The 25,353-nt window shown below is 39.0% G+C and overlaps 1 protein-coding gene and 1 long non-coding RNA gene across 5 annotated transcripts; one reads left to right on the top strand and one right to left on the bottom strand.

The window, feature by feature from the left end:
• The first annotated feature begins 3 nt into the window (after positions 1–3).
• LOC112315471 (uncharacterized) lies at positions 4–17,480 on the top strand. 2 transcript variants are annotated; one of them, XR_011651531.1, is made up of 7 exons: positions 4–143; positions 1,113–1,546; positions 12,435–12,628; positions 12,904–13,200; positions 14,159–14,215; positions 15,402–16,342; positions 17,093–17,480. It is a non-coding gene; the product is annotated as an uncharacterized lncRNA (long non-coding RNA). The 2 variants fall into 2 exon arrangements; XR_011651530.1 differs by lacking the exons at positions 1,113–1,546; positions 12,904–13,200 and having other exon boundaries at positions 14,112–14,215.
• Positions 3,305–25,228, bottom strand: MTERF3 (mitochondrial transcription termination factor 3). Of its 3 annotated transcripts, XM_045181722.2 has the most exons (9): positions 25,066–25,228; positions 20,979–20,996; positions 19,571–19,904; positions 17,922–18,074; positions 13,436–13,625; positions 9,277–9,424; positions 8,803–8,874; positions 7,483–7,644; positions 3,305–3,593 (listed from the first exon to the last, which is right to left on the bottom strand). In XM_045181722.2, the coding sequence occupies exons 3-9, from the start codon at positions 19,887–19,889 to the stop codon at positions 3,399–3,401; spliced, it is 1,239 nt and encodes a 412-aa protein (XP_045037657.1). In that variant the 5' UTR covers positions 19,890–19,904; positions 20,979–20,996; positions 25,066–25,228; the 3' UTR covers positions 3,305–3,398. The 3 variants fall into 3 exon arrangements, with proteins under 3 accessions (XP_045037657.1, XP_024427950.1, XP_024427951.1); XM_024572182.3 differs by lacking the exon at positions 20,979–20,996 and having other exon boundaries at positions 25,066–25,225; XM_024572183.3 differs by lacking the exons at positions 8,803–8,874; positions 20,979–20,996 and having other exon boundaries at positions 25,066–25,227.
• Positions 25,229–25,353: the final 125 nt, after the last annotated feature.

Here is a 25,353-nt window from a genome sequence, read left to right as displayed (position 1 = left end):
GTCTGTGTTCCCTTCCGCCCGAGTCCTTACCGAAGGAGTAGGCCGAGCATTTTGTGCGCCAGGTTCCAAGAAGCAATTAATGTGACGTGATGGGAAAAACCCCAGGGAAGCAATTAGAGCATTGGGACTATATTCTCGGCTCTGTAAGTGACGACCTGTGAGAGCTCGGGCAGTATTAATTGTGCCCTTGTGGCACGCAACATGCTAAGCGTGTTATGGGCATATTCTCATTTAATTTTCTCATTTCTAATTCTAATTCTTAAGTACTCTGAGTATCCCTATTGGATAGAGGAGGAAAGAGGCTCAGAAGGGTAGGACACACAGCTAGGAATAATCCAGATTCATCTTCCAGAATCTCAGAATCCAGATAAAACTTTGGGACTCCTTAATTCTAGGGCCATATGCTACCTCTAGGAGATACTAATCCGTCTCTGGTCTTCAGTTTCTCCAGCTGAAGACTTTCATCAAGCCATGTTAGCACAGTTAAAGGATAGTTCAGGAAAAAGAAAATTAATATTACTAAATCTAAGGTAATATTACAGAAATGTGCAAGCAATTAAGGTAAAAGCAAGTACACGTTTAAGGTCTAAGCTCCAACATATTACGTCTAGGACATGAAAATCTAGAGACAGAAAAAAAAAATCAAGGGAGTTAGTATGACTGCTGCTCATTCAATTATGGTGAACCTTTACCATCACTAGTCTTGGTTAGCTAAGGCTGCCATAACAAAATACCATAGACTGGGTAACTTCAAAAACAGAAATTTCTTTGTTAACATTTCTGGAAGCTAGAGGCCCGTCAAGGTGTTAGCAGGGTCAGTTTCAGGTGAGAGCTCTTTCCCTGTGGCTGGTAGTGTGGGCCGTCTTCTCACTGAGCGCGTGCACGGCAGGGAGTGATAGAGCTGTTTTGTGTCTTCTAAGGGCACTAATCCCATCATGAGAACCCCACAGTTAGGAGCTCATCTAAACTTAATTATTTTCCAAAGGCGCCATCTCCAAATGCCATCACATTATGAGTTAGCATTTCAACATACGAATCTTTTTGGGGGGGAACACAATTCAGACCATAGCAACTACATACCAATACCTACTTTTGTTTTCTTTGATCTTAAGATGAGACCTGGGACAGCAGACTCCAACCTCATTATAAGCTCAAAAGGTGAGATCTAATGGCCTTAGCCCATTTCAGTTCTAAAATTGTTGCCTTCTCTCTTTTTCTCATTCTCTGTGCCACCACATTTTCTCATTAGTCATCCTGTATGCATAACTAAAAACGTACACATACCTAAATAATGTTAGTGATCTGAAAGATGTGAAGAAATGCAACACATTTGTACATTGGCACATTGCCTTAGAAGAAATAGTAAACTCTTCTCCCTTCATCTGTCCCTCCTAAATTCCTGTGACAAGAGAAGGAAGACCTTGCGAAGGGATCAGATACCCAGGACTGTTAAAAACCCAGCTCCAACAGGCACTCATTCTACAGCCTGGATGTTTGCTGCTAGTCATTAGTGTTGATTCCGAAATGATTTTTGGCTTCCCTCCTGGTACGTAGAACTGCACCCTCAAGGCTAGGCATGGCCATGTGATAGGCATGGCCATGTGATGGTTTGGCTAAGAAAAATGTGAGTTTTTAAGAGCAATTTTCCACATTCCTTTCTCTTCTGTAGACTGACTGCACTCAACGTGGTGGAGGGTCCATCAACCTCTATCACTAAAGATGATGTAGAGCAGAGCCTTTTTTGGTCACAAGTGGAACATGAGTGAGATAAACACTTTGGTGGTTTTAAATCATTTGAAGTGGTAGGACTATTCTGTACAGAACCACAGCTAGCTATTCGGATTTGAATAGGTTAATAAAGGCAACATGAGGTTCTCAGCGATAGAAAGACCTGGCAGGATGCTTCCATGCTTTTGATCCCAGCTGTACCTTCTTCCTTGTTTCCTGTTTATTGATGTCATCCATTAGAGAACTCCATGAAGGCACAGATCTACGCCACACTCATCACTGTATTCCAGGAACTCAAATGCTGAGCAAATTAATAAAACACTTAACAGGAAGGCCATTATACTTGGCCCTGACCAATCAAATTTAGTTTCTCATGACGTTTCAAGATCCAACACATCACGGAATACTGGTGCACAACACACTATCCCCTAAGTTACTGGTGTAAAACACTATTGTTTCTCCCAATTCTGAATTCAGCTGGGTAGTTTGCTCCATGTGGTGTCTGTTGAAGCTGGAATATCCAAGATAGCCTCTTCACTCACATCTGTGTTCAGTTGGCATCGATCGAACAGCTGAGATTTGGCCAGAAATCTCTTTCCATCAAGAGCGTAAGGGCTGATGTGCAAGTGGTTATCAAGCAGAGGCTTGATGGCATCCCTTGGACCAAACCACATTGGCTGTTTCATCCTGGAGGAAACTACAGGAGTGCAAATACCAGGTGTGGTTCCCTGCGGGCGCCCAGTGTTAACGTTCTACTCAATCTTGAGTCCCTAAGGCAGATAACTGAAGTGATGATGCCTCATTTTCCAAATAATCACACTCAGAGGTTAAATCATTTGCCCAGGATTACATACTAAGCAGTAAATGTAAAAAAACCCCATCAATTAATGTTATAAATCTCTGCACACAGGCAGTTTAAGTTGTTTGTTACGACCTTTTACAATGTCTTACTGTCTACTTACCTTCAAAGTACTTTCCACCCTATTCCTTTTCCTTTTCTGATTCTCAGTAGCCACCTGTGGGTGACTCTGAATATCCATGCTTCAGAAGACAACAGGGTGGAGAGGCCAAAACTGCAAGTGTTTTGTAGCATTATCTAAGTGAATAGAAGAAAATACAGCTGTCTTGTGATGAAACCACTTTAAAAGACCTGTCACTGAAAGAGGAAAATTCTCTGCTTTCTCATCTTCACCAGAATGACAACACGCCAGCCTATATATAGTAAACCGACTCTCTTTCTCTAAGCTTGCTATATTTTAGTCAAGGGTCCCCAATCTCCAGGCCTCGGACAGGTACAGGTCTGGGCCTGTTAGGAACTGGGCCACACAGTAGGAGGTGAGCTTGAATGTGATGTGCTTGAATCATCCTGAAACCATCCTCCCACTGCTGGTCCATAGAAAAATTGTCTTCCAAGAAACTGGTCCCTGGTGCCAAAAAGGTTGGGGACAGCTGTTGTTTTTTCCTTCCCCAGAAGGAAGAAAATGGTTGAGTCAAAGAATTAAGTCACTAGGAGCCTTTAAGAAAGATCTACCAGAAGTGTACCCAAATTTCCAGTATCAAGAAAGTGCTTCCAAAGTCAAGTAAGGCTTGTGGTATTTATTTTGAAGTACAGTATATTAATTTATTCATACATACATTTACTTTACATGATTGCATTTTAACACCAAAAACTAAAGCGTTTTTAAGAATTTTTCAAAGTCCTGTACTGAGGCTTTGGCAATCTCTTCACAAAATATTTCATCAGGCATTGATACCAATTTGTCCAAAGAGATGAAGTTAGGTTTTGCTGGATCATACTGTGCTCTTCCTAAGTAGGTTAGAAACAAATGTCTTTCTTTGACTTTAAACAACCTTGTATTAAATACCTACGGAAGACAAAAAAAGTTAACAGAATGGTGCACTGAAAGATGAGCTATCAAAATGTTCATACGGCTACAAATAAAGTACTGACCGCACGCTCAGTAAACATGCTAAGTGCCCGGGTTTACACCCCATAGCTTCCACTGAGAAATTATAATTAAAGAGAGACTCAAAACTCACAAACAGAACAGTTACAAACAAAAATTAAGGGCTACACTGTAGGCAAAGAGTATTAACTAACCAATACAGAGACATGGGAGAAATTGTTAAAAAAGCAAATCCTCAGGCTCCACCCCAAACCCACGTAATCAAAAACTTTGGGGGGTGGGGGGAAGCCCATAAGTCCTCCGCAAGATTCAGAAGCCTGCCAAGTTTGAGAACCCAAGTTAAAGGTCAAGGTCCATGGCATCAAAAAATGTGTAAGATTTCACAATCTGTGAAGCTGCCCTATTCGGTTTTTTTTGTTTTTGTTTTTTAATATTCTGCTCATATCAAAATGAAATGAACCTGGCAACTAGGGCTTGAAAGAAAGAAGATCATCACCTTTCCTGCCTCAGGGTTGAAACTCCTGAGGAGGAGAGTGAGTAGCAGCAACTTTAAAAAGGAATCAGAAGCAGGCTAAGTCCCTACATCAGCTGCAAGAAAGAAGGGAGAATTGGGAGATCCAGCCAGGCTGGAAAGACGGCCCTGTGCTGAAGGGACAGACACCTGTGAGGCGCTGGGCAAGGCCCAAATGAACCACATTCAGTATCGTGTCTCAGGCTCTTCTCTTGACTATGTTTCAGGTGCACTGGGACCACTCCACGTGGCACATGACCTCTAGGAGCCATTCTTTCTGTTCAAGTGGAAACAGTATAGCAGATCACTTGGCAAGGTCATATATAAAACAGTTGTTGAAAACTAACTACAGTGACCAAAAAAAATTATGGTGTGCTAACTCAACATGGGATTGGCTTGCTTTTGAACAAAACTTTTTTCCTCTCTGAAAAAGCCAATTACAGGCTGTTCTGCCTTCATTTTGATGACTAAATTCCCACTACTGCTCATAAAAATATAGGGAGCTTCTGGATGTGTTTCTTTAGAACAGAAATTTTCAACTGGTGTGCTGCAAGAATTGTAAAACACGCAGCACCTGACTATTTAGTCTGGGGCACTGGCCTCTTTTCCCTTAGACTGTCAAATAAAAAAACTGACAACATCCAACACAACAGAAGCTATCTGGTGTGAATGAATCAACATTGTATTTATTTGGGGGGTAGATCAGCAAAAAGCATAATATATTTTTTGGTGTGCTGCAGAATTTTATAATTAGTTTATGTGTGCCATGAGATGAAAAAGGTAGAAAATCGCTGCTTTAGAAGTATGACTCTTTTACACTGACTCTTGGCTTACGAAATTATCATAAAACACACAAACAGGACCACAAAGAACTGTGAAGATTCCCAACTGTTCACTATAAATTTCCTAAATATGACACTTGAAAGCATTTGTATAGTTTATGACCAGATATGATGTTACTTCTCTAATGTTCAAGTCACTTTCTTATTTGAGATTTGGGTGATCTTTCCAGTCCAAAAGCCATAGTCCAAATTGGGGTTGTTTTTTCTTCTTTCCTTTTTTGATTGTTAACCACCAGGGGCCACTTTGCCACTGGCAGAAAAATTTCATTCTGTTAATGATCCTTTCAACTATCAGGGATTAAAACAAAAACCCAGCCTGAGAGTCACTGATCCCCTGTGGTCCTAATGTGGACTCCGCTCTGCCTTCAGAGAAGCCCAGTGGCAGAGGAGACACAAGGCCTTAGGGGCTCTTGAACATCACATCCCTCCTCAGCTAGGATTTGCTCGTGTCATTGCCCTACTGCTTTTGTCATCCATCACCACTCACGATCCTGCCTTGAAAGACTACATTAACCATACCTGTTATAATTGTTTCCCATTGTAACTAATCAGACAATAGGTGCCAACAATAACTTTTGCTTGTGAAAATTAGTTTCACACCAGAATTTTTAAAGCACCTGCCAAAAAATTTAGTCTATGTATCAGTTCCCTCACAGCCTGTTGTCAGTTAATGTATTTTTCCATTAATAAGTGTTGTTGTTGTTGTTGTTTTAAATTTTTCCAGTAATACTACCCAGATCCCTAGGAGTCTTAAGGGTCCCCATTGGGAAGTCACAGTTCTACAACTGGGCTTTGCAGAACCTAGAGTTGGGGTACCTAAAATCTGTGTTTATAAGTCTGATTTTAATGCATCTGCTCAAGTTTATAGTTTCCGCTACTTATAAAGTTACTGTCCATCCTTGAGACGCCACTCATTTTATTGACGACTCAAATGTCACTTCTTAGAGTGGCAGCAAATCCTAGTGAAGAGCAGGGTTTTTAAACGCGCTGCCAAAGTTCTAATGTCTGCCCCTTGTTACCTGGGTAACTCTAGACAAGTTACTGAACAAGTTATCTCTTTATGGTTACTTTCTTCATTCATAAGATAGGAATAATAATAATTCCTACTTCATATGGCTATTGTGATGATTAAATGAATTAGTACAAGTAAAGCAGTAAAGGCGGGCTGGCACATAATAAGCGCTCAATAGCTGTTATTATACCTATGATTTTCCTACCTCTTCTGAATTAAAATAACTCCGTAAGACATGTGGTTAAGACTCTAACTTTATGTAAAGCAATTACATTTTTAAAACCCATCTTCCATGTTAGATTACAAATTCCACAAGAACACAGGTCATGTCCGATTGATTTTTGTGTCCTCAAATCACATTCTCTCACCGTGCTTTAACTGTCACTGAATGATCTACGAGCTCCTGGGGAAAAACCAGGCTCCGTTGCTTTTTAGTTGAAGATTACTTACTTTACAACTGTTCCATAAGCCAAAGCTGCACCACTGCAGGCTTCTAATACTTTTTATAATGAATATATATGCATTTGATAAAACAGGAAAAAATTCTCTACTAAGGACCCATTCATAATGAAGTATAATAGGTAAATAAACATTGCCATTTGTGAAAGGATTGGCCCCAATGCAAAACAGTTCTGAGAGTTATATTAAAGTCATATTTCTTTTGCCCATCTTTATATAAAGAACACATGTAGCAAATGGAGAAGGATCACTTTAATAAAATTCAATCACTCTAATCACATGGTAAGCAGGAAAGAAGGATAACTTTCGTGAAATGCAATCATTCATTTGTTCAACAAATATTTACCTAGTGCCTACGTAAATATTGCCAGGTAGAGTTCCAGGCACTGGGAGTTCAGCCGTGTACACAGATAAAACAGAATCTATGCTTTCAAAGGGTTAACATTCTTAAAAACAGGCAGATAACGTCACTCCCTAGGTAAAGTACAGGAAAGTCTGACTATCTTTAAAAGACAAGGCTTTGTCATGATGGCAAACTGGAATGTTTTATGCTTTGGTAGGAGATCATTACAACATAGCTTGTTAACTAACAGATTGAGATAGACTTCCAATGACAAGTATGCAAAACACTGAAAGGACCTTTAAGGGAAGTGATCCATTTCAACCTTAAATGGAGAAAAACAAAAGAGGATGCATTAGAGTCCAACAGGCCTACCGAGGAGCCAGTGAAAAGTACAGAGAAATAGATCCATCATTTATTTCTGTTCTGCAGATGGACACGTGTGCCCTAGAAGTTATAAACTTTTCACAAGCCATCTCTCCCTCCACTCTGTTTGCTAGGTGTGCTCTTGACAAAAAGATGAGCAAAAGAAATATGACCTTTATCCAATTCTCAGAACTAGACTGCATTTGGTCCAACTCCTTCACAAACAGCAAGGCATCTTCCCAAGTGAACAGCGCTAGGCGAGAGAGCAGCTCCAGACAGAGAGGGCAAGGGCAGCTCCTACAGAGTGTGTGCATTACCTGCGGGAACCTGACAATGACGTGGTGGGGAATACTCATCACGTTGTGCACATAATCGAAAATCTCTGTAAGTTTCCTTTTATTTGCAGTTAACAGCTTTGGGATTTTGGTGATCATATGTTGAATTTCATTATGTTTAAAACCTAGTTCAAGACGATAAACCTAAAAGAAAGTATAGTTGCTATAAATCATGAATACAAGGTTATCTTGGTACTGTGCCTGAGGACACACTATTCTCTTAAAATTTAAAATAAGGACATTAAAATCTGGAGACAGCTATGCCAACGCCCTGAAGGGATCATAGCTTCCTACTTCTGGGGTAGCCTGAATTTCAAACCCCTCCCCTGAGCATGAGCTACTCACAGCAAGGTGGTTAACAAGAGGACCCCACGGGAGTTACCGTAACTATGGGAGAATGAAGGTGGGCACAGGAGGCCTGGCCAGGTTATCATTATGGGCCCCACCACACAGACCAGCAGTAACAGTTTCAAAGTGCTTTTTGAGCCTCTGCTCCGGAGTGTTATCTGAAAAAGTACGTGTCAAAATTCCAGACAGATGAAAATACTAACCACCCAAATGTGGGTTCAGTCCTCTCTGTGGTCAGTAGCCCATGCATCCCCACCAGTCCCCTGCTTGTACTACTCTGGACGCTGTCCCCCCCAGACTGGAAGCTCGGTGACGGCAGGGACTCTCTCCTCGGCATCATGTGTGGGCAGATGCTCAAAAATTTTTTATAACTGAATATAAAACACTTTAAGTACCTCAGAAAATAGGCCTTCGATAATAGTTTCATCAAACACTACCACAGCTTTATATATTAACTAGTCGGCTGCCCTTGGCTCTATGCTATTCCCTGGGAGAAAAACCAGTGAAGACTGTCTGGTATGTCTGGTGATAGACCTAGAGCTGGCAAGCGGCACAGGTGCTAAGAAAAGTGACATGCTGGCCACTTCACAGAAGTCTTTTGCATCCAGCCTCCAAAACTCATCTCCCACCCGGGTGACAGACACAGACTCATCCTGGGCAATGGCAGCAGTTTCCAGGGACCACCCAGATTCCTAATCTACCCCAGGATTATAGGCATCAGCGTCTGCTGGGTGACTTCCTCATGAAACACCTGGTAAACGCATGAAAGTACTATCAACTAGGACAAACTGCCCGCTAAGATTTACTATATCATTTTCTATTTTCATCTTTTTAGAAATAACTTCATTTATAACAGTTTATTTTTAAGATGACAACAGCAAATTTTATCCTCTTCGGAGGACCAAAACCCTTAAAGAAAGAAGCTGACTTCTCAAAAGCTTAAAGCCATCCTACCTTCATATTTTCTTTCACAGGCTCCAGACTTCCAGTTAGTAGCCTTGGGAGACGAACGACCAGATCTCTGGTCTATAGTTATAAAACAATCTGTTATTACTATATGTGCACATCCAAGCAGTCTGAAAAGCCAAAGCACTAACAGAAATATAAAACTAAAAACCCTAAAATGGCCTAGTCAGAGAAGTGCTGGGAAACCCATACATACTTAATACCTACCCATAATCTCATAAAAACTTAATACTGTTTGAGGAAAAAAACCAAATACTAAAAACTGAACTTAAGGAAACAACTTATTACATATTACTATTATTACAATATTATTACTAATATTACATCAATAATATTATAAAATAATACAGCTATGTGTTTAACCTAGCACGCTTATTCATTCATACCTATTAGAAACACGCGATTTAACATTACTAAATGCAGCTGACATGGAAATATGTAAATTTCCCCCACTTTGCTTACCTTCTTCACATTAAGTTCAAGTTCTTTCTGAAAAAATCCCAATCTGTTATCCAGTCTTTCCACTGAAAAATTCAGCAAAAACGGCGCATTTCTGACCATCTGTGTGATATCTGCCTTACTGAAATTTTTTGACTGTAGATAAGCCACTCTGAAGAAACAAAAACAAACATCATTATAAACATCGACTAGTAGCATTCTATGTTCCAAAATATCTACATTTTCTTTTTTAATTAGGGCTTCCACACCAAAAAAAAAAAAAAAAAAGAGATTAAAGAAAAAACCATTCTACAATAATAGCCCAAATATGGTTAAATCAAGCATCCACCCAACTATTAGAATGGTTTCCATTTATAATTAAAAATAGAAAAATAATTCCCTTTTTAGTTAATCTGACTTATTGTCTTACTTGGTAGAAAAAAAAGAAAGATATTCTTTAAAAATTTTTTTTTGTCTAAGAATAGACAATACACAAATTAAGAAAACAGATTGAGAATTCTTTTTACAAAGAAAGACTTTCAAGTATGAGAGTAAATTTTTTATTTTAGTATCTCAGAGAAACTTTGAAAGGAATTTTGTATTTTAGGACATTTCCTGAGTATGTATTTTCATAACTAACTTTTACTGCAGTCTTTCCACATGTATTCTGTTAACAATAAAGATATTTCCTGCTAAGTTTCTGGAAACCAAAGCAGGATACTTAAATATACAAAGTCTGAAAGCCTATAAACATAATAAAAGTCAGTTTTATTAAATGCCTAAAACATACCAGGACATTATCTTGTTTAATTCTTACAAAAAAAAAAACCAAAACAAAACCAAAAAACCCAACAAAAACAAAACCCTGTGAACCAGATAAAATTTCCATATTACATTTGAATAAAACATAGATCCAGAGAAGTTAAATAACTTTTAAGTCTACCAACTAATTAATGACAAGTTGAGATTTCACCTAAATTCTGACTACCTTTAATACCTATGATATTTTTATACCATGTATTAGACCTTATATTTTACATTCAAATGACTATCATTCTTTAAGCAGTCGGTTAAAAACAAAAAGAGAAAAGACTGATAAATTTAACTACATATATATAGTTTATTATATATAAATTTAACTATATAAAAAAATTAAAATTCAAGGCAAGAAAACAGCATCAATAAAGCCAAACACAAGTGACAAGTCTGGGGAAAATATTTACAATATGTCATAGGAACAAATTTTCTTAATATATAAAAGAATGCTTACCAAAAAAAAAAGGAAAGAAAATAGACGTATAAAAAATGCTCCAAACATTTGGTGCTCAAAACATCATTTCAAAAACAGTGAGGCATTGTTTTTATCTATAAAACGAACTGAAATCATAAAGTTTGATAAGACCATTTTAGTGAGGAGAATAGCTCAATTGGCACTTCTGCACACTGTTGGTGGGAGTGTGAACTGGAGAACCACCACCTATAGGACAGATAATTTGTCAGTGCCCAGTAAAATGACGAATGCACACACACTTTGACCTAATAATCGCCCTAGCTACACACCAGTATGTATGGAACGACACATCTACAAGGGGAGTCACTGCAGCCGCACGGAAATAGTAACGGCCGCAAACAACTACCACGTTTACCAAAATGAGACCAGACAGATCCAGAGTATAAACTACAGTAGGGGTAGAAAAAGAATAGGAAGCACCAGGGAAAAGTTATGTCCAACATACAGCTAAAGTAAGAAAGTGGGGTTTCGGGTAGTACGTTTACATGCCACCAATTGTGTGTGTGTGTGTGCGTTCATGTGTCTGGTGGAACATTCTCAGCTGAACAAAACACTTGATAATAGTAGCTGCCTCTATCGGGTCTTAGAAGGGTGATGAGGGACAGGAATAAGTAGGTGGAAAGGAGGATTCCTTTCTATACGTGTGGCAGCAAGGATTAGTATCTGATTAAAGCATAAGAACACCTGTCTGCATTATGGTTAATTTTTCCAATAAAGCATTAACATATAAGGCACAACCAGAAAAAATAAATAATTTTAATACAGATTATTCATTTGAAAATTCCTACTAAGAATCAAATAACTTCTTTATACATTTAAAATTTTCTTCATTAAAACTAAACAAAAAAGGACAAGAAAATTGTTTTAAAAAACCATATGAATTCAATGCAGGTATAGAAATTCTAGAAAATAAAAATGTTGTACATATACCAGAACTAGAAGCTAAGTTCAATTAAATATTATTTTTCATTGTATATCCTTTTTTAATTTATTTTTTATTTTTAAAGATTTTAGTTATTATTAATTTTTAGAGAGAGGGGAAGAGAGGGAGAAAGAGAACAAGAGAAAAACATTGATCAGCTGCCTATCATATGTGCCCTGAAACCAGGACCAAACCCACAACCCAGTCATGTGCCCCGACTGGGAATCGAACCAGCAACCTTTTGTTTTGTGGGATGATGCTCAATCAACTGAGCCATACCAGTAGGTTCATTGTATATCTTTTTGAGTACATGTGGATAAAACAGCTATTAAAAAAATCAAAGTAATTTAAAAAATCCTCCACAGTTTAATTTGTCAGCCAGGGGTGGGAACCATTAGACTACTATCTACATGAGAATACGCCTTAGTTGTTAGGAGCATGTGTAACTTAAACTCTCTTTAAGCTTAAGTTTCCTTCAGAGAATTAAAAATACAGACACAGTATGGTGTAGACTCTGGAGTCAGACTAACTGGGTTTGAGTCCAAGGCCTGCCTTTTACACTAGCTATGTAATCTTGAGCAAATTATTTAGCCCCTCTGCGCCTCCCCTATAAAATGGGGTATTAATAATGGCACTGCGGTAGGAAGCCCCTGTAATGGCTCCCAGTGATCTCCGCCTCCTGGTATGCACACTTTCTCAGAATTAATCTGAGCAGTAAGAGTATGCTGGGTTTTGAATGGGAGGGAGCTGGTGTTCCAGACAGCCAGGAGAAGCGGATCTGGATGTGTCAGACTGAGTTTCTAGAATCGTTCTTTCTCTCCCCTGTGCTATAATGCAAGTCCCATGAAGGGACAGAGCGTGACTGTTTTATATGACTCAAGTCTAGCTCAGTGCTTTGCATGTATAATAAGGGCTCACATTATTCAATATAAGGAATACCATGTTTTGTTTTGTTTTTTCCTAATTCAGAAAAAAGGACATTAAACTATGAAGGTTCAAGGAACTGTAAAGCTCTCTGAAAGGAAACATTGGTGCGAGACTAGTCTGGGGGAGAAGACTAGAGGCCGGCCAGCGAGGAGACCACGGCAGCAGCCTTGCTGTGAAATGATGAAGTCTTTGCAGATTAAGAAAAATGCATTAACTGACTTGAGAGAGATAAAAAGGTAAAAGTGATAGAGTGAGGTGATTTATTAGAGGCAGATGCTCTAAGAAGAGTAGCCCAAGTTAATACTAATATTTCCAGCTTGGCAGGGTGACAGTGCTCCCATTCAGTGAGTCTGGGAGTGCAGGCAAGAGATTTAGGTGGGAGGTGGGGGCGATGGTGGGTTCAAAGTGTGAACTTACTGATGAGGACTCTACTGCTCTCTCTGGCGTTCCCAACGCCTGGCAGAATTCTTATCTCACAGAGCAATACTGTCTCACTATATCAATATCCCAGGTTCAATAAGTTCTCTGAATGTTGAATGAAGCACAAAGATGTTTACAGAAGTGCTATTGAAAGACGACAGAAAGGAACAATGAAAACAGCCAACTTATGGGAAAGATTAAGCAAATTATACAGTAATCTGCCAAGAGGATGTCCAATGTTTACCATCAAAAACTGGCCAGTAAAAAACACAAAACCTCAAACTTTCTTAACTTTAAGTGTACTCTAGAAAATCCTGCCATCTGTTAATGGATTAAAAACAAAAACAAACAAATAAACACCTTATTCCAGTTTCCGAAGAGAAACAGGGTAAGTACTGACTTAGCAAGAAGTTTTTATGTTTTTGTTTTCACATAAAAATAATAGGGTATTGAAGAAAAAAAGCTGTGTGAGTTTCAATTTTGATCAAAAAAGGTCCAAACAAAACAGTAACGTTCATGTTCATTATCTCAGTTGAACCTTGTGCGACTTGAAAAATAACTTATATATTATTTCCTTCATAATCACTTCTTGGGATAAACAAGAATCATTCCAAAAAGCCTACCTGATCTTAAGATTTTCAAGGTCTTCAGAGAAAATAGCATAATTTTTAGTCAGGAATGCTCCCAGTTGATTATTCTCTATACCCAAATCTTTAAGAAACAGGAGTATTTGTTTAATGTCTTTTTCAAAATCCAGTCTCAGAAGGAGGTTGGCTGCATCTGGGTGTTTTTCTATCTTGGACAAGTCCACTCCTACAATAAATTACAAACACTGTTGGAAGAAAACCGCTTAACTCTGTCATTAATCTTCACACAGAGAAGTCCAAGAAATTAGTGGTAGAGATCAACAACCTATCTGAAGGGGAACAGGGAGGCCAATAGAAACTTCAATATATTTTTACACTAAATTGCTTGCAGAAATAAAAGTAAATTAAAATTAAAATACAGTATTTATTTCAAAGCCCTATGTAGAGAAAAAGAATGAATTTGGGGCTAAATTTCCACCCAAAACAAATTCACTAAGTCATATGAAGATCATCACCATTATCTACGGTTTCTTGAGTATTGTTTGAAGAGGGCTTATATGAGCCCCTAATGAGCTCCACAGTAATGCTTAACTGGTAATTCTGTGGGGTAATGAACCAGGTGAATAAACTGGTAGTTTCCTTGAAGTTTTGTCTTTATCATTTTCTTAGTTGTTAGCGTTATTTTAAAATATTCTTATGGTCCCCTCCATAGGAGGAATAGAAATGACCCTGTATCTTACTCATCACTGTCACGTCCAGGTCTCTGGCAGAGACAAGTGCCTTGAAGGGGCTCAAGAAAGGTCTGTGTGAGAACAGGTGAGCATATCAGCCTTCCAGTCCACCACAAAGCAGAAAATACACAACCTTGAACTTTCACATATTCTTATAATCTTAGGTAATTGAAGTCAGACGAAAGACAGGAGAGAAAGAATAAAAAGGGGAAACCAAGTTGTTATTTCAATTCATTCTTTGGCTATGGATATAATTAGATGTCAGTGTTAACTAGGTAGAGAACCAAAGTAATCTGTAATTCAAAATTCTCATTAAAACTGAGCACTCTATTCTCTCATTTTTTCCTTTTATTTGATTAAAAAAATAAATTATACATGAATAGGAAAGGCCTATTCCTTATTTTTAGAGTAAACATTTGAAGATAATATAAAAGTTTAAGTTTAGACTCAGATTTCATATTCGTGAAACTCATCAGATTTAAAATAACTCTCAAACTGATTTCTAGATGCAACTTTACAGTCTTAAATATAAATTCAATGAAATGAAAACATTCTTTGCTTAATGGTGTCCACAACTAGAAAAAATTGTAATTCCATATTGTTAGATCCAAATATAATTCTAAACTCAAATTCCTGGATATGAAACAGGTATTGATATAAGAGGGTCGAAAACAGAAAAACAGATCATAGACACACAGAATGAAGACCGGAAACAGTCCAGGATGAGCTGAAAGTCTGGCACACAATAAAAACGGCATTCAAACCAACAGGGAGAGAGGACTATTCGTCAGAGTATAACGGGACCACTTGTAAAATTAAGAATTCCTTTTATTATCTGATACAAAAACTAATTTCATATAGATATAGACCTAAAAACATACCAAATTTAAAATTATTAGAAGAAAACAGAATTTAAATAATAATGTTAAGTTTGACTACATTTAAGTATGCAACCTATGTGTAGCTTTCTATACGGTAACATTTGCACAGAAAGAGGTCTGGGAAGCTACTCAACAAATTGGTAACGACAGGTACCTGGACCTGCAGATATAGAGAGGGTGAGTTCTTTCTTTTGTAATATTTGTACTTTTAACAACTCAATGTAATTCTTTTGTAATTTAAATTATTAATAGAAAAATAAAATTTTTGAATGGATGGATAATTATATTAGAAACCAGTTCCAAAAACCTGTGCTAAATGGGGGAAGGGATGCTTTAAAAATAACACAAAGGGTTCAGACTTTAAATTTAACTACATATTACCCCTTACAGGTGCTAACGAGCCTCGCTCAGCAGGAGCTGTCACACCCTGACTGCACTGAAAAAGCAATCCTGAAAAGCTGCTTTTTAACAGCAATAAGAGTGCAGAATCTCACCAGGAGGGCACACCGCTGTCAGCACAAATCACGTGGGCTTACTTACAATTTCATTAACTGGAAAATATAGTCACTGAATGCCTACAACGGACCAGGCAAATCTGGTAGGCACTGGGGACACGGAAAAGGAATCATAAATGCATGATCCTAACTTGTAGGGGACCACAGTCCAAGCTGGCTTTGTCCCTTCAGTTCGGTAAGTACAGACATTACTGCTCTGTTCGCTCAGTGTTATACATATTTACTGGGTCAAGCAGAGTCTGGCAGGCAAAAGAAATCGCCCTAAAAAGTTCAGATGAAAACAACTTTAACGAAGGAGCTCTATACAGTGATGTGACCAGAATTAAGAGAACAAACAGGGGCACCCCTAGTGCTAAAGAGACGGAGAAAAAGTAGTACCCAAACCCAGGGGGAGCTGGAAGCGATAAAGAAGGGATTTCTCAGTAGGAGCTGTTGTCAGGGAGGAGGCAGTTACAAGGCCCCAAGCAGGGAGGGAACAGGGGAAAACTGCTCCCACCTGCCCTCCCTCTCCTCCCACAGGTGCCTCCCACTGGCTCCAGCAGGCCAGAAGCCAGATGGCAGAGGAACCCGAGTGCACAGAAGTTGGCCTCCTGGGATGTGGACGGGACAGAGAAGGCAGAAAGCAGATCTGGGAAGCAAACAGAGAAGCAGCAGATCATTAAGGTCCTCAAAAATACTGCCTAGCAACACACTCAAGGTTCCTCTATGGCAGCGTCACTCAAGTTGCCTCTAAGATGGTCTGTGGAAGTATCAGCATACGGAGAGGAATGGCTGACACATACTGCACAGCCCTGAGTATACGTAAATTATTTAAAGGTGGGGACCGTGTCATCTGATCTTGTCTTACCCAGAGCACCTATCACGAGGCTGGGAGAGCTGTTCTCGAAGGAAGGAGACCAGCTCCCCTTCTTGCAGCAAACATCATCTTTCTCTCCCCTTTGAGCCCACAGAACACTTTATTTGTATCTCTTGCATGGAACTTACCACTTTCATCCTTGCATTCGAGTTATTCTTATATGTGTGTGTTTAGAGGTGTGTAAAGCCCTGAAGCTTCTTGAGAGCAATTCCCCATACATTTGGGTCACTTGCACAAGGAGAGAGGAGTAAACAATTACAAGGTTATTAGTGCTAGGATCCAATCAAGGACAGACTGAGCCTACAGGAGGGTCACTCTGTTGGAAAGGTGAGGGAAGATATTGTAAAGTTACTTGATCTGAATCAAGTTCTCCAGTTGACCAGGCTGGCCAACCAAAAGAAGGGTGGCAAGCAGCAAAGCGAAAAAGGTAAATGGGGGAGCAGGAAGAATTTTGAAGCCATAGGAAAGCTTTGAAGGATTTCAAGTAGGTCACTGACATAGCCAGATTTGCATTTTAGAAAGAACACTAACATTGGAGAGATTATCGGGGGGCAATACTGCTGATAAGACAACTATCAAATTAGAAAGCTCCTAATTTCTCACTGAAAAATGAGGACCTGAAAAGAACGAAGGCAGTGACTAGAGAGAATAAGAGAAGCAAATGGATTTGAGAGACAAACCCTTACTTAACCTGTCCTCTCATCCTCCAGGAGTAAGGAGGTTCATCATCTGGGAAAATCAAGTAAGAGAAGTGCCAGACCCAGAGGCCATGGAAACAGCAGAGGGCTGCAGTAAGGTGCTGGACCGAAAATAAAGAGGACCAGGTAAAAGCTCACAGTGAGATCCCTCGGCTGCCTTCAACTATCCAGATCCCAGCGCATTCCCTGTCAACAAGCTGAGATACTTACAGAGAAGTCCTAGAGAACCCGCCCAAATCAGGACAGTAGGCTCCAGGACAAAGGCTGGGGGTGGTGGTGAAATGGAGCAAATACATCATCTGATACGGTTAACTGTAAGAAAAACTGTCCTGAGAGGCCACTGGAAGGTGTGGGAAAATGTGGCCCGAGGAATAAAGAAAACTAATCAAATGAAAAACAATGATTAACCATGGAAAATGAAAAGTTTGACAGGAAGGAAAACAATCATAATACACTTCCCAGAGAACAGTGAGCAATATTTAGTCATAATGTAATCACTGACTAATGATTTATCTAAAACTTGTTCATATAACTATATTGGGAGAATCAAAGAGAATAAGGAAAACATACGTGTGTATATACAAGAGATCAACTGGTGTCTGAAACTGATGAACCCAGCAACAGCACTTTTAAAGTTACATACAAACAGAACGAGCTCCCTGATGCAACATTAGGAGGGATGAAGCAGGGAGTACAGTTTTTCACTGGTAGTCTTTTAGGCTATTTGACTTCTGTTCATGGATATGTATTACTTTGATAAGATTATAAACACTTAATTTAAACAAAGTAGAAAGAGAAATGAAGAGTACACTCAGAAAGTACTCGCAGGTTACTCACTTACCTAGAAGGACTAACTTCTGCAGAGTCTCAGAATGATCCACATAGTCTCTAAGTGTGAATGAAGTAGGGGGCAATGGAGGGTCTGCGATAATCTGAACAGCCTCCTCCTCTGAAATCGGCTGCAATGGAGACAATGGCGGCACATCGTCCAGTGCTTTGAAGCCAGCCATGTGGAAAGAAAAGCAAGTTATCTCTCCCATCTGTACACTCAAAGATATTTCTACAAAAACAACTTCCATAGTTTGCTATTTTTTAAATCTTAGGATCATCTCAGGATTAAGCATCTAAGTCCAAATATTTTCTACTTTTTAATAGGAAAGGCTAAGACTATTTAGAGAGATCAACTACTCTTCCAAGATAAGACATTTCTTTTTTTATTTTTTAAGACTTCATTTATTTATTTTTAGACAGAGGGGAAGGGAGGAAGAAAGAGAGGGAGAGAAACATCAGTGTGTGGTTGCCTCTTAAATGTGGTTGCTCCCCACTGAGGACCTGGCCCACAACCCAGGCATGTGCCCTGACAGGGAACTGAACTGGTGACCCTTTGGTTCACAGGCCAGCGCTCAATCCACTGAGCCACACCAGCCAGGGCATTCTAATAAATTTCTATTCCATTAGAATGAGTCCTGTACAAAATCCTTTCCCCTTTCCTTCACTTTAATTAATAGTTAAGAAATGGTAAAGACCAACTGACCTTCAAGTACCTTTAGAGATTAAATTTTCCTCAAAAAGATTCATAGCTTGTTAACTTGGCCAACGGTGTAACATATTCTACCAGCCTGAATTGTATGGGTTAAAGCAATCATCACATTCTAAAATGTCTTCATTTTGATTCGTTCCCTTCTCCAAGTTATCCTCAAATATGCCTTTAAGAGGCTTCTATGACTGTGTTTCTACCACCTGTAGTCCTTCGCTAAGTGACTCTCTCTTTGCTAAGTGACCCTAGTGTAGCCTTGATTCTGAGGTTTTGTTTCATCTTAAATCAAACTCTGTATGGAAAATACTGGAAACTGCAACCTACCTAAGGCTAAGGAATCAGGACTGTCATATTTTTTTTTTTGCCTCTAATCACTACACTTTCTCATTTATTATATCCAGCTTCTCCTCCTAGCCCCCTTTCTCCCCTCCCCCACAATCCTGCATATTCTACTTTACCTAATGTCTCATTTGTAGTGAAATATTCTTACCCAGAAACATTCCCAGAATAGGAAGCACAGGAGGTAGAGGACTGAGTAGGCGGACCAAGGGAGCTTTTGGGGGTGATGTAACTGTTGTACTGACTGTGGTAGTCATTACATAGCTAAATGCGTATGTCAAAATTCATAGCACTGTGTATCCAAAAAGGATGCATTTTTCCTGATTTTATTCTCATACCCTAATAAACCTGATTACCAGGAAAAAACACTTACAATCTAGATAAAGTATGTAGAAAGTTGTTTATATAGCTATAAAACAATTTTATACATATTATCCTACAAACTTTTTATCTTAGTAAAATAGAGGCATAATAAAAATAAATGAATAGAACCGGCATTTTTATTTTTCATGCCTGGTATGAAATACGACTTGAAATAGGCTAACAATATAAACAGGCAGCTTATTCAGACTCCTGAAGTGGGGCAAAAGAGACTTTCTGAACGTCAGAATTACCTTCCAGAGACAGCTCAGGATCAAAGTTGGGTATCTCTCGTGGCTGCTCATTCACGGAAGGAAGCCTCGTGCTTTCATCTGCATTAATCTCTTGTTTGGTGGGCTGGGAACTATTATTCCATACGGAGGAAGTCCTGTAAGTCTTAAATGCCCACTGGAGAAAGCAATTGTGAGAGGACACCCAAGGGTGAGCAGAGAATCCATTCGACAGTGTTTTTGCTGGTCTCTGAAAACGATTTCCAAGTTGTGCAGCAGTAACAAAGCTATTCCATCTAATCGAGCTGAACCACCTGGGTATCTGTTGGGCGGTCAGGGCCATTTTTCTTAACGTAGCCTACAAAGAATGTACATAAGCATTCAAAAAGAGAAATGTACTTTACTTAAATGTTTAAAACAATATTCAAACAATAAAAAGATAAATTGAAAACTTTTTTATAATTAAAAGGTATTAAATAAATTTAGGTGACTAAAGTAGTTTCTTGAGCACAAGAAAAGCCAAAAACAAGACAGTCACATTTACAAACCAAAAGACAAGAACTTCTGAACTTGAAAAATACATATGCTTTACAAAAATAAAATCACTGGTGTAAGAAAAATATTTAAAACAAAAATCTGTGAATGTTCAAATTACAGCTGAACCAAAAAATCTGTTAATTTAATAATTTAAAGAAAATAAGGTAATGCAATCAAGTGTTCTTGAAATTTGGTTTGAAGGACATTTAAGAAACAGACCGTTGATCAAAACCACACTGAATTATTCAAATGCACTTTATGTACATACAGCAGACCCTTAAACAACATGGGAGTTAAGGGCCCCGTGCTCCCCGACACCTGCAGTGTAAAATCCATGTAAAAGTTTTGACTTCTCCAAAACTTAGCTACTAATAGTCAACTACTGAACAGAAGAAGCCTTATCAATAACATAAACAGTTGATAAAAAATACCATTATATGTTTTATATAGCGTAGTCTTACAATAAGTTGGAGAGATGGAAATGTTAAGAAAATCCATTGACAGTAGTGTACTGCATTTATCAATACCATAAGTTTATATGAGGAACTGTTAATACCTGCCTCAATACTGTCTTACATGATACAAAACACTACAGATGTCATATGCATTACTAACACTAGACGTCAAAAATGAAAAGATAACGTGAAAAAGAAATTCGCATTTATTAACAGGTGTAACAATTCATGCACTGATAACAAACACCAATATAATTGCTTCATGGTTATTGATTTGCCTAGTGTAATCGATATGATTATCTTCATACGATAACCTATACACTAATGAAAAATTAGTGGTTATACATTAAATGGTTATACATTTTTATGGCATACAGTACTAGTCATGTTCATAATGCAGTGTTGGAAACATTGTTACATTCTTTAAAATAACCACTTACCTGTGATGGTATGCAGTTCTATAATCATTGGAGAGAGGGAGGGAGGGAGAGAGGGAGGAGAAGGGGAAGTGCGGGAGGGAGGGAAGAGGAGAGAGAGAGAGAGAGATACTTTATGGTAATGTAATTCTTTGAAAGAAGTTATAAAACAGTGAGAAAACTAACACTATTAATTTTATATTAAATATTATCCACCCTATGGCTATGTAAGGATGGGCTATCTGCTTCCATACAAGTCTTACAAATGATGTTCTACACGATGAATACTTAGGCAATGATGGTAAAACAAAAACGTCTCAGAGAGTTCTTGTCAGTTATTAGATTCTCACACAAAGCCACACTCCCATACACAACAGGTGAGTTTGCTAACTGTAAGGCATGAAGATTATTTCCTATTCATTAGGTGGAAGTGGAGCATCATGAAGGTCTTCCTCCTCCTCATCTTCATGTTGAGGAGGCTGAGGAGGAGGAAGAGTAGGGTTGGTCTCTGCCTCAGGGGAGGCAGATGCTGAAGAGGTGGAGGAGGTGGAAGGGGAGGCAGGAGAGGCGGGCACATGGGTGTAACTTTATGGAAATACATTGTAATTTCTGTCTGACGATATTACTTTTTCATCTCTAACGCTGTTTCCACACGGTACCAATCCTTCCCCCATTTGGGGTATACGAGAGGCAACCACACATCGATGCTTCTCTCCCTTCCCCTCTCTAAAAATAAATAAATAAAATCTTTAAAAAAACAAAAGAAGTCCAAAGCAGTCTTGAATAATCAAAACTTTTCTGCCAGATTGTCTAATGCCGGTGTGTGTTCTGGCACCGCTTCCTCCATGTCTTCTCCCTCATCATCTGGCACAGGTTCAGAAGCACTCATCTCCATGACATTGTCTTCTTTTAATTCTTCCGGTGTGGTGTCTATTAGCTCTTGAATTTCTCCAAGATCCATATCTTGAAACCCTTTAGCTCCCCCTCTCTTCCTTACTAATATACATGCTTTGTGGTGCTTTGTTTTTCCAAGACACTTTCATCTGCATTAAAAACCTGTTCAGGCAGATATCCATTCCCCTCAATTATATTCTTAATGTCTAGGAACTCCTCTGCTGCCCCTCAGTCAGAAGATGCTTCTCCTGTTATCTTGACCTTGTTAAAGCCAAACCTCTTTCTAAAATTACCAAACCATCCTTCCCTGGCATTCAATTCTCCAGCTTTAGATCCTTCATCTTCGTTTTGCGTTGTCATAAAATAAATTCACCTTTTCTCAAATCACATTAGAGTCTATAGGGTATGCCTTCCTTCTAACAATCCTGCACTCACAGAAAAGATGCATTTTCAATATGAAATAAGAAGGTATTTTGCAAAAAGTGTAAGGTTTCAAGGCAAATGCTTCATGAATTTCCTTTTCTTTTTTTGCAATGGTCCTTATGCTGGGTTCATTTATGTTGAAACGCCCAGCAGCCGCAGACCATATCAAGTACATACGAAGGAATTCAGCTTTTCCTGTAATGCCATGACCTCCCTCTAGTTCTCAGGAGCACTTCCAGAGTCACAGTGGCACTCTTTACGGGTCCCGTGGCGTCACTCAAGGGTTTGGGTGTTGCACTAAACACAATGCGATATGCAATTTACTTTAGAGGAGCTGTTCACGTAAAGATGATTAGTGTCACACAATGGGTGTGCTAAAGGGATACTGGCAACACTTGAGTGCACCACAACAGCAACACAAAGTGGCTATAAAATTATTACAGTGTATGCCACAGTGAATTTCACGCAGTTATATCTAATACTTCATCTTATATTTGTTTACATTTCCCTTGACTGAGACTGCAAATATTACCATGTACAGTCTGTAAGTACTGTCTGTGCAAGTTTTGATGTTTTAACTTTTTATAATAGATTTCTGTATGTTTCATTGTAGTAAATGATTAAATGGACCAGTATCTATGTATATTTTACTCATTCATGACATAGCTTTTTCTTAATTTTTTCAATATTTCTAGGCTATGTGGTTTGTGTCCAAGTTTCTTAAAACTGTCACAAATGTCTAAACATGTTTCCAATATATTTATTGAAAACAATCTGCATATAAGAGGACCTGTGTAGTTCAAACCCGTATTGTTGAAGGGTCAACTGTACATGAGTCACAGAATAAAAAACAGAAAGAAATCTACTGTGTCTGAAATGGATCATCAGAGAATTGCTATCTAGGAAGTTGCTCCTTGCTTCATCCTCAGGGCTAACCACCGTTGATATTTACAGAATTGAAAACCAGCTCTGTCAAATTCCATTTGTAGAAAAAGAAATGTCTTTAAAAAAAAGTCTAAACTAGAAATTGAAGAGAAATACGTTAGCAATCAGCAATGTATACATGTATATTAATGATAGAAAAACAGTTGCTTTATGAAGATTTTCATAAGGCCGATAAATGCCTGGAAGGAATATGAAGGAATTTATATTTAGCCAGATTAATTAGAAAGGTAAATTTGATAATATATAATTTCACTAATAAGTTAATACATAGAAAACACAGCCTGGAGTTCAGCATATGGAAAATGCTCCACAAATATTACTGGTTATTATTATTGATTACACAACCAAATGTAAATGAATTGAACATAACTTTCTGCTTTGTTTTTCTATATACTGGAATTCAGCTTGTTTTATGCTCTGAATTGGACCAAATAATGCACAGTCTAACCTTCTCTTGGAGATTTTCACAGCTGACCATTGAACAGTTTGGAGGTTAGGGAGGGGCACTGCCCATCATGCAGTTGTAAATCCGGGTATAATACAGTACTCTCCACATATGCAAATTCCCAATCACAAACCAAAAATGCTTAAAGAAGTCTCCTGAAAGGGATTTTAAAATATTTTTTTAAAAGAAATAAGCATTCACAATAGCCTGTGACATAGATGATTTTCATTAAATTTTGTTAGGAAATGGGTCAAGTTTTCCCTCAAACCTCTAACATTCATTCTCTGCACAGCAAAGTTGTAAGGCACTAAATTGAAAGCCAGAAGACCTCAATTAGGCTACGTTGACAAGACTAAGTTTCATGGGGTGGCCTAGAACAATGTCTGGCCCATGATGGGATTCAGTAACCATTCTTTAAATAACAAAATTTTAAAAGGTTACAGGTACAATAAAATGATTCATTCTTAAGGTCCCTATTAACTGTAAAATGTTTTGACACTAAGTTTATCTAAGAAATTCCTCCTACTTCAAAATAAACTCCTGAAATTCCAATCTCACTCTGAATCCTTTCCAGTCTTAAATTAATCCTGCCTCCTCCCACAAGAGACAGACTAGCTTTAGTATTCCATTCATAGTCATGAAAATACCTTTATGTACACAACTTATGTTTATCCCTATCTTTATTTACAAGCGCACCACCTTCTCCACATCATTTCACTTCTGTGTATATCTCTTAATGATTACTAACTGTTCCTTCGGGAGAGCAGGGGCTCATCTCTGGATTCACCCTCCCAGTGACTATCCCCATTAGCCTTGCACCGGGTGTCGGGCCGAAATAAATCAATTGCAACTAAGGCTAACTCATTTGCCTACACTGCAGGCAAGACATTTTCGTAGGTGTATAAAAGCCTTAGTCTGTGATGGCAATCTTCTAACAGGACTCTCTCAGCAGGAATATTGAAGAAAAAAAGCCTCAAAGAATCCTTCAGTCCATTAAAATATCACATCCTTCTCAAATGTGTGCCTTAGTACTTCACTAGGGATAGGAATAAGCACTCAAAGGCTGCTCGAGATTTCTACCTCTGTAAGGCTAATAAAAGAGGAGATGAAACGGCTGGAAAGACGGCTTTGTAAGCAAACCCTTCCTAGGCCATTTTAATTCACTTTGTTACTCACACCGAACTTCCGCAGAAACACACAGAACTTTGGCGTCCTCTATACAGCGCACTAATAAACACAGTTTTGGTCTCATCAGCCAGGGGTAAATAACAAAACAAATTACCCTCGATTGGGCCGGGAAGACTACAGGCCAAGAGGCCCTGGGACTCGGCCTGGACCCAGGTGGATGGGGACCCAAACCCTGGCCAGAACAGCGCAGTCGCGCTCCAGCAGCTTTCGCTTTACCTGTGGCGAGGCCTAGCTAGGTCTTGCGGTTCGTTCCGCTGGGGCAGACAGGGTGGCGGGGAAGCGCGCCCGGTCCCACCACCCAGAACTCCTCTCCGTCCGTCCTCCCGCCGCGCCGGCGCCGGAGTGCAGCCTCGCCCACGTGGGCTGCGGCGGGAGTGGGCGAAACCATCTGAGAGAGAGAGAGAGCGCGGGGGGAGAGGTAGCGACATGCGGGGAGGAGAGAGGGCCAGGGCCCGCAGTTTTCCTTCTCCCGCACGCTCCTTCGCTTAAGGCTCCCCCATACGG

Source organism: Desmodus rotundus, chromosome 8, assembly GCF_022682495.2.
Source record: "Desmodus rotundus isolate HL8 chromosome 8, HLdesRot8A.1, whole genome shotgun sequence".
NCBI lineage: Eukaryota > Metazoa > Chordata > Mammalia > Chiroptera > Phyllostomidae > Desmodus > Desmodus rotundus.
The sequence above is the reverse complement of the archived record's forward strand: the minus strand, read 5'-3'. Positions and strand labels throughout refer to the sequence as shown.

Bases quoted from the DNA above. Each gene is read 5' to 3' on its own strand.
- MTERF3 (XM_045181722.2), bottom strand. From the start codon at position 19,889: ATGGCCCTGACCGCCCAACAGATACCCAGGTGGTTCAGCTCGATTAGA. The intron at 9,425-13,435 runs GTAGGCTTTTTG...TTGTTTCTTCAG, and splicing joins CTTGAAAATCTTAAGATCAG to AGTGGCTTATCTACAGTCAA. The intron at 3,594-7,482 runs GTAATGCACACA...TGTCTTCCGTAG, and splicing joins TCATTGTCAGGTTCCCGCAG to GTATTTAATACAAGGTTGTT.